Genomic DNA, 9,436 nt, shown 5'->3' on the forward strand with positions numbered 1-9,436 from the left:
TTTATGGGGATAAGCAGTATTTTATCTGCCAAAAATATATACTTTATTGAGTCTGATCTACATCCTGAACCAAGATTTATACAAAACCATGAAATACCACACATTACTACCTTTAACCAAAGAAAAATACCATCAAGACATCAAACAGTTTTCATTTCATTTGGGTGAGGAATCTCACTTTAGGTTCAGCTTTGCACTGCCAGCCACCAGATTAAATTCTGAGCAAAGGGAACCGCAACCTGAAATATGGGTCGCACATTATAGGATTTCATTTTTTTTTGCTCTTCAGAAAAGCCTGTTATGTGCATAAGACTTCAGTCTGTGCATCTGCAATAGTGATAAGGAAGCCGTTCTAATACGATACACTTGAAGGGTCAAATCCTCAGCTGGTGTAAATAGAAGTAGTCCCACTGACTTCGTCGCTGCTGTACACCAGCTGAGGGTTTGGCCCTAAATGTCAGATTCCAGGAAATCTTTACAGTCCCCTTTACAGATAGATAGATAGATAGATAGATAGATAGATAAAGTGTTTTGTTTCTACCGGTGGCATACATCCAGACATTACCTCAATATTGGTGCTGCACATAACAAAATTAATTCCGCACATGAATGGAAAAATTAGAGGGAACATTGCTCCAGACCTATGAATGGCCTCTTAATGGACACTGCAATTGTACGATGATCTCCCAGCTGAAGCTATGCTTTGAGGATATGATAAAACTCAGAATGCAGTTCCATCTGAATGCATGAGAATACAGAGGTTTGAGAATTTTTGCAATAACTGCCATCAGACTAAACCCTTATACTCAACATTTTATAATGTCCTCTGAGAAAGGAACTGTTCTACCTTTCATCAGTAGAAACTTGTCAATAAAAAGTTATATTTATAAATCTGTTAATATGCATGTCTTATCATTCAACAGGATTTTAGCAGCCTTAATAGGGAAGTATTAAAACAAGCACCAGAAGTGGTAACCAAGCATTATACCTAGAATTAGAAGCAGTAGGGAGGAGACAAGTCTTGTTTTCTTGGTGATGGAGTAAGATTACAGAGGAACAATGTTGTTGCTTCTTTCATTTTATTTTATTTAGAATTAACAGAAGCTATGTTAATTCTAAGGGTACGTCTATACTACCTGCCGGATTGGCAGGTAGTGTTGGATGTATTGGGGATCGATTTATTGCGTCTCGTCTGGATGCGATAAATCAGTCCGCTAATTGACGCCCGTACTCCACCTCGGCAGGAGGAGTAAGCAGTGTTGATGGGGCAGCCGCACCAGTCGACTCACCGCCGTGAGGACAGCCAGGTAAGTCAAACTAAGATATTTCAACTTCAGCTACGCAAATAGTGTAGCTGAAGTTGCGTATCTTAGTTTGAACCCCCCTGCTAGTGTAGCCCAGGCCTAACAGAATTAACCGACTGAAGACGGCAACAATAACCAACTTCAAGATGTGCTTTTACAGGAACAATATCTGTGCCTATTTTTCTAGAGTCCATAAACTGGAGACTTTAGAATGCAGAACAATAAAAGCAGTTTACTATTTCCATTGAGAATTAATTCAATTTACTTATCCATTTCAAAGATGTTAATTTTAAAATACTGCCCACTAACACTTGGTATGAATTTATATTTCTGTATGGATGAATTAGAGTGTTAAAAAATTGGAAGGGAGAATGGCTATAAAGTTGAAAGAAACACCTGAGTGGAGTAGAGTGGAACATAGGGTTGTTTTCTAGTATGTTATTATGGTAAAAGTTTGGAGTCCAGACATTCTCTGCACCAAGAGAACTGGTTATGTTACACAATCCAGTATACCAACAACTTTGATTGTCCTGTTCAGGAAAGGAGATGTGGCAATAATATACATTGATTTTCTGATACAGACAGTTCTTCATTTAAGCTTACCCATTTCCCATTACACACTGACCTCCAATCACTCCTGCGAGATACACCAGACTAACCCGATGCCCTTTATGAACCATTTCTAAGGGGATCCCCAAAATAAGTTGCAGAAAGAGATTTCCTAAAATGTGTTGAATGCTGCAAGGAAAAACATGTTGATAATTGAAAATCAAAATTTTAATTAACAAACATTTAAAGTTTTCTCAAACTATAGCTAATACATAATAAAACGGAACCCTAGCATCCTGGGGCATGCTTTATTTCTACAGCCAAAATAACTTTTTAAAAGACAAAATAAAAGCTGTTATAAATTATATACTCAAATAACTCAAAATCAGTAAGCCTTACTTTTTAGGGGGTAGAGTCAGGGCTATGCATTTGGATCTGGAAGGCCAGTCTGCATATAAATCAGAGTAAGGCACTCTGGTGGAAAGGCAGAACTGGATTACAGATTATGAAGAACAGGTCTCCAAAAAAAAAAAAGGTAAAACATGGCCATACTGGGTCAGACCCGTGGTCCATCTAGCCCAGTATCCTGTCTTATGACAGGCCAGTGCCAGATGCATCAGAAGGAATGAACAGTTCAAAAGACAATTATCAAGTTGATCCATCCCCTGTCATGCCGTCCCAGCTTCTGGCCGTCAGAGTTCTAGGGACACTCAAAGAATGGGGTTGCCAGCCTTGACCTCCTTGGCTAATAATCATTGATGGACAATTGTCCTCCATGGAAGTATTTAATTCTTTTTTGAACCCAGTTGTAATTCTGGACCCTAGCTAATGAGTTCTCACAGATTGATTGCACATTGGGTGAAGAGCAGTACTTTCTTATGTTTGTTTTTAAGCTGCTGCCTAATAATTTTATGGTGGTGACCTCTAGTTCTTGTGTTATGTGTAAGGAGAGTAAAATAACATTTCCTTATTCACTTTATCCACACTACGCATTATATTTTAGACATCTATCTTGATGACTCCCCTTAGTCAATCTCTTTTCAAAGCTGACGAGTTCCAGTCTCGTTTAATCTCTCCTCATATAGGAAGCTGTTCCTTGCCTTTAAATAATTTTTGTTGCCCTTCTTTGTACCTTTTCAGGTAGGATTAAAAACTATACTACAGCCACGCTATCTTATACTTCCGACTTTTGTACTGATCATCGACAAAATAGAACATCGGTATGGATGTAGTGGCAGATTTTGGAATGGGGTATAAAGAGTGACACCTCAAGCTGCTCGCAGGAAAAGTGGGTTGGCTGGCAGTTCAATTAGTTTGGAACTCTTGTTCATTACTGACCCTGATCATTGGGGGCACTAGCCCTTGAATCATGGCCCTGTTTGTGGCCCTGCAGGTTCATTCGCCTCCAGCACCAATACTCCTGGTTTTTCATTTCATATTAATTACCTAGACTGGTAAACCGCTCCAAATATAACCTTTGTGGCGAGTCTGATTTATTAACTTTTCTACAGCATGTAACTCCACTTTCTGTGTTGAAGTTCATGTCTCCTGTGGGTCCATGTTAAGAGTCCCTATAGACTGTTTTGGCGCAGTTCAGGATTGGTCCCAGCCCTCCTCCCAAGGCTGGGTGATATTTTCAACGTTTTCTCTCGTTTAAAACTGCAGCCTTCCATCTCATCATCCTTTTGCGCTGGGGTTTATAATTTGGGACAGCTGTAGGGCCTTATCAACTTTCAGCTGGCCCCTTACCCCAGTTAGTCATCAGGCATCAGTAGGCGTGCAGCAGGCAGTGCCTCTCCTTGTCTGTCTGTACTGCCCTGGTTCTCAGGGAAGATGGCAGCATACTAGTCCCCTTCTTCCACCTCATAACCCCAGTTGGTTGGGTGAGAGGAGGAGCCTTTGTCGTCTGCCCATTGCTGCAAGGCTCCTGTATCCAAGGCCCTTAAGAAGAAACAGTAATAAAATTTCTCCCAACATTATTTATTCCTGGGACTGCTTCCTCTCTACAAATACCTCTTATTTCTTATGTCTTAGTCTATATCAAAACCTCCCAAAATATTATAAGGGCCCATGCCATGTGACTGGGGTGGGCTCACAACGAAGCACCACTACCTTTAAAGGGGACAGCCTACCATGATGCAGATCCTACTGCACCAGTACGGTGCCCAGAAGCATCATCCTGCAGACAAGTCTTAAGACTAGGGTCCTGACCACATGATCTTTATAAATCTTACATGGTAAAATCTTCCATTTTCCTAAATGAATACATTAATTTTGGAACATAGACTGAGATTTTCAGAGGAACCTAATGGAATGACACCTAACTCCCTTTGGCTTCTCTGAAAAACCTGTTTAGAACATAAGAATGGCCAGACTGGGTCAGACCAAAGATCCATCAAGCCTGTATCCTGTCTTCCAAAATGGCCAATGCCAGGTACTTCAGAGGGAATGAACAGAACAAGTAATCAACAAGTGATCCTTCCTGTTGCCCATTCCCAGCTTCTGGCAAACAGAGGCTAGGGACACTATCCTTGCCCATCCTGGCTAATAGCCATTGATGGACCTTTCCTCCATGAACTTATCTCGTTCTTGTTTGACCTTGTTATAGTCTTAGCCTTCACAACCATCCTCTGGCAAAGAGTTCCACAGGTTGACTGTTGTGTAGGGTCCATTGTTAACATTGCTTACCCAGCATTGCCCCACTCAGCTATATATTGAAAATGAATCTCCAAGCCTTCTTCCCTCTTGTCAGGCCTATAAATAAAGGGACTGTTCCAGACACCTGTATCCAGCGTGATCCACTGTTTCTGGGGCTTCCAAACAGCATAATAAATGAATACAGCCAGCTGGAAACAATGAGAGACTTTAACAACTTCTACAACGATTTGGAATTATGAAATATAAATAATTTTCCACCAATAAACCAAAATCCTTGATATATAATTGTCTCATGGCAGATTTCAAACCTTCTATATACAGAAATGCATAATTTCACTAACATACAACTATGTGTGTAATAGTCAGAACACACACTGGAAAACAACAAGGGTAGAGATGCAAAAGCAAGCACGCAAATTAGGAAATACCAGATTTAAAGGGGTTCTTGCCACTGTGCATGTTCTTTAATCCCACTGACTTCAATGGATTTTAAGGATATGCCTGAGTATTCTGCTGAATCAAGTTCTGAATGATAGAGCAGTACAGTAACTCCTCACAAAGTCGTCCTAGTTAACGTTGTTTCGTTGCTGATCAATTAGAGAACATGCTGTTGTAAAGTTGCGCAATGCTCCCTTATAATGTTGTTTGGTAGCCACCTGCTTGGCCACTGCTTGCAGAAAGAGCAGTCCGTTGGAGCTAGCATGGAGGGGGCTTGGAACCAGATTGGACTGGCAGCACCCCATCAGCTCCCTGCTTCCCTAAATTCCCTGTCCGGCAGCCACCCAGCAGGCTATCAATTTGCTGTGCAGCTCAGCTGTCCCTCCCGAAACTGTCCTGTGCTTCTCCTGCCCTCTGCCTTGGAGCTGCTCCCAGGAGCCTCCTGCTTGCTATGGCAGAGGGGGGATGGGGAAGAGGGGTGCTAATATCAGGGTGTCTCCCTCCCCCCACTCCTGTATCTTATCTCCAGAGCAAGGGGAGGGGGACGACACCAGGACAGAGGGAGCTTGCTGGCAGCAGCTGCTGTCTCAACTTGCTGATCTACTTAAAAAGGCAATGTACTTAGAGTGGAGTCAGCATACTTAAAGGGGCAACGCGCGTCTCTCTCTCACACACATGGTGTGTGTCTCTGTCTCTCTCTGCCATGCTGTTTCCACTCCCTCCATTTGTTGCTGCCGTGGAGAGTGTGAGGCTACATTAACAACAATGTGTTAGGAGAGCTAGTTCATCTATTTATCGCAGTAAGGCATTCCCTGGGAAATATCCCACCCTCTTCCACCCTCTGACTTCACCACCTCAGCCAAGCTTCACAATCATCATTGCTGTGTATAGTATTAAATTGTTTGTTTAAAACTTATACTGTGTATATATATTATATAAAATATAGTCTTTTGTTTGACAAAAATTTTTTATCTCAACCTTAACCCCCACATTTATATTAATTCTTTATGGGGAAATTGGATTAGCTTAATATCGTTTCGCTTAAAGTAGCATTTTTCAGGAACATAACTACAACGTTAAGTGAGGAGTTACTGTACTGTAGAACAAGAAGTTTGTGATAATGTAACTAGAAACTGAAACCTGATCAATATGCACAAAGGGACAGAGTTAAGATTGCACAGGCGACCTCAGTCCTAGCATTGCCTAATGTTCAAATGCCTGGTTTTCCACCTCAAACATTCTTTTCACACAGGAAATAACATTACAAACACTGGACTTTAAAAAAAGAAAATTGAAAAAAATGAAGAAATTCCATCATATATTTGCTAGACCACAGAACAAGAAGTCAGGATTCCTGGTTCTTTTCCAGGCACTGGGTATGCAGGACTTCATAACCAAAAAACAATTTGGCCTACACTTTCAGTGAGACAATTGGATTAAGTGGCTGAAATTGGAGTCTGCCACAGAGATCTCTATTTTATCAGCAATTCTGCCAGAAGTGAGCTTGTGAAATGTCTAAGGGCTTGGCTACACTTACAAATTTGCAGCGCATGCAACAGGGTGTGAAAACACACCCTCTGCAGTGCTGCAAATTGCGGCGCTACAAAGCGCCAGTGTAGTCAGAGCCCCAGCGCTGGGAGCCGCGCTCCCAGCGCTGTCCGTTATTTCCCACAGGGATGTGGAGTACGGACAGCGCTGGGAGAGTTTTCTCCCAGCGCTGGTGCTTTGACTACACTTAGCGCTTCAAAGCGCTGCCGCGGCAGCGCTTTGAAGTGTAAGTGTAGCCAAAGCCTTAGATCCTTAGTTACTTCACATATAAAATGGGGGAATAATACTTGCTAGGGATATGAGGTCTTGCTGGATAAAGACTGAGAAGTGGACAATTAATAACCAATCAGCGGAAGAGGCAAGACTAAAACTCCTGGGCTCACAGCCTAGTTGCATCTTCCCTCGGCCAAAGGATATTTTGACTGGGAGGACAGCGAGGTCATCAAATTTGGGAACATAAGAACAGCCATACTGGGTCAGACCAAAGGTCCATCTAGCCCAGTATCTTGTCTTGCAACAATGGCCATTGCCAGGTGCCCCAAGGGGAATGAACAGAGCAAGAAATCATCAAGTGATCCATTCCCAGCTTCTGGCAAACAGAGGCTAGGAACACCATCCCTGTCCATCCTGGCTAATAGCTACTGATGGACCTATCCTCCATGAACTTATCTAGTTCTTTTTTGGCCTTCACAACATCCTCTGGCAAGGAGTTCCACAGGTTGACTGTACACTGTGTAAAAAAATACTTCCTTTTGTTTGTTTTAAACCTGCTGCCTATTAATTTCATTTGGTGACCCCTAGTTCTTGTGTTATGAGGAGGAGTAAATAACACTTCCTTATTTACTTTCGCCACATCAGTCATGATTTTATAGAGCTCCATCATATCCCCCCTTAGTCATCTCTTTTCCAAGCTGAAAAGTCCCAGTTTTATTAATCTGTCCTCATATGGCAGCCGTTCCATACTCCTAATAATTTTTGTTGCCCTTTTTCTGAACCTTTTCCAATTCCAATATATCTTTTTTGAGATGGGGTGATTACATCTGCACACAATATTCAAGATGTGAATGTAACATGGATTTATATAGAGGCAATATGATATTTTCTGTCTTATTTATCCGTTTCTTAATGATTCCCAACATTCTGTTCACTTTTTTGACTGCTGCTGCACACTGAGTGGATGTTTTCAGAGAACTATCCACAATGACCCCAAGATCTCTTTCTTGAGTGGTAACAGCCAATTTAGACCCCCATAATTTTATATGTATAGTTGGGATTATATTTTCCAATGTGCATATTTTACATTTATCAACACTGAATTTCATCTACCATTTTGTTGCCTAGGCAACTCACTTTGAGAGATCCTTTTGTAGCTCTTCGCAGTATGCCTGGGACTTAACTATCTTGAGCAATTTTGTATCATCTGCAAATTTTGCCACCTCACTGTTTACCCCTTTTTCCAGATCATTTATAAATATATTGAATAGGACTGGGCCCAGTACAGACCCCTGGGGGACACCACTATTTACCTCTCTCCATTCTGAAAAGTGACCATTTATTCCTACCCTTTATTTCCTTATTTTTTAACCAGTTACCCATCCATGAGAGGACCTTACCCTCTTATCTCATGATAGCTTACTTTGCTTAAAAGTCTTTGGTGAGGGACCTTGTGAAGGCTTTCTGAAAATTTAAGTACACTATATCCACTGGATACCCTTGTCCACATGCTTGCTGACCCCTTAAAAGAACTCTAGTAGAGCACATGCAGTTCAGTTTAGGATTTTAAGAAACGTAATCACCAAGTGTAAAACAAGTTCTGCTGCGCATGTGCCAGTAAGCAACTTTAAGAGGCTCTTAAACTGGCCAAATGAGTGTGGGTTTTCATAGGGTTAGGACACTTCTGGACTGTGCCCTGCAAAATAGTTTTATTTCTCCACTAAGCTCATTCTGATGCTGAACCATTTTTGCTCAAATATTTTAAAAAATTCAACATGAAAACAGAAATCAGAGATGGAAGATTTCAGCCTGCATGGTTAAAATTTGCCAGACTTACAAGGAACTGAAAAATAGGGTATTATAATGGTACAATATGTATAATATGGACTTCATATGTGCAATGAATGAGAAAGAAGTTACTAAATGGAAGATAATCAAGAAGTTAAAAATGCTCAACTCCGTATGTTTTATGATCACATGCAAACTCCAGTGCTGAACAACAGACAAGAACCCCGTGACTCTAAAGTGAAACAACTGCAATTTGTATAATCTAAACTCCAGTTTGACTGTTGTTCCTGTAAAATAATAGCATTCAATGAAAGACAAGTGCAAACATTTACAATGTTACCAGGTAAGAACTCTTACCTCAGCTATACTAATCGAAATGATGAAGAGAGGAGGAGGGATACAGTTTGCTCTTTCCAGGTAGGTTCCTCTGGCATTTTCAGGAAGCATCCATTTGGAAATGGACTCATGGATCTTGTCACAGCTAGTACAAACTCTAGAGTTTCTTTCATTGTTTTCCTTTTCTTCCTCCTCACCAGACGTATCCGTGTTCATCCTCTCCATCTCCATATTACTTACTCGGAAAAGGCCAAATACTTAGGAATTGCAAAAACCTGTTCCATCAGACATACAGGTTACTATTTTACACACAATCAGCACAACATTCAGATGACTGGTAAATTTTATAAGAATAATCTCTAGCACTATGATGACAAACTTACACATCACCTTTCATCCAGAAAGGTTCTCCAAAGCACTTTACAAACTTTATCAATCACTCCACCTATTGTCTAACAGCACAAAGCAACACTACACAACAATTAAGACAGAACTGAAGACTCTTGCTTCCAGGTAATATTACAGAGGAATGTAAGGTAAGCACAATACAACTAACTAAAAATTGACTTTGGATAGGACTACATGGCTAAAAATCCCTATTT

The 9,436-nt window shown here is 41.0% G+C and overlaps 1 protein-coding gene across 1 annotated transcript in view; it reads right to left on the reverse strand.

The window, feature by feature from the left end:
- Positions 1 to 9,087, reverse strand: part of LOC123355544 (rhomboid-related protein 2-like) — a 45,053-nt gene extending 35,966 nt beyond the window's left edge. Inside the window, exons 1-3 of the mRNA XM_044998141.1 lie at positions 8,856 to 9,087; positions 4,542 to 4,699; positions 1,930 to 2,042 (exon numbers count right to left, since the gene is read on the reverse strand). Of these exons, the coding sequence (XP_044854076.1) occupies positions 1,930 to 2,042; positions 4,542 to 4,699; positions 8,856 to 9,065 (481 nt within the window). The 5' untranslated portion in view covers positions 9,066 to 9,087. The remainder of the gene's footprint in view (positions 1 to 1,929; positions 2,043 to 4,541; positions 4,700 to 8,855) is intronic.
- Positions 9,088 to 9,436: the final 349 nt, after the last annotated feature.

This window comes from Mauremys mutica, chromosome 23, assembly GCF_020497125.1.
Source record: "Mauremys mutica isolate MM-2020 ecotype Southern chromosome 23, ASM2049712v1, whole genome shotgun sequence".
In the NCBI taxonomy this organism is placed as follows: domain Eukaryota; kingdom Metazoa; phylum Chordata; order Testudines; family Geoemydidae; genus Mauremys; species Mauremys mutica.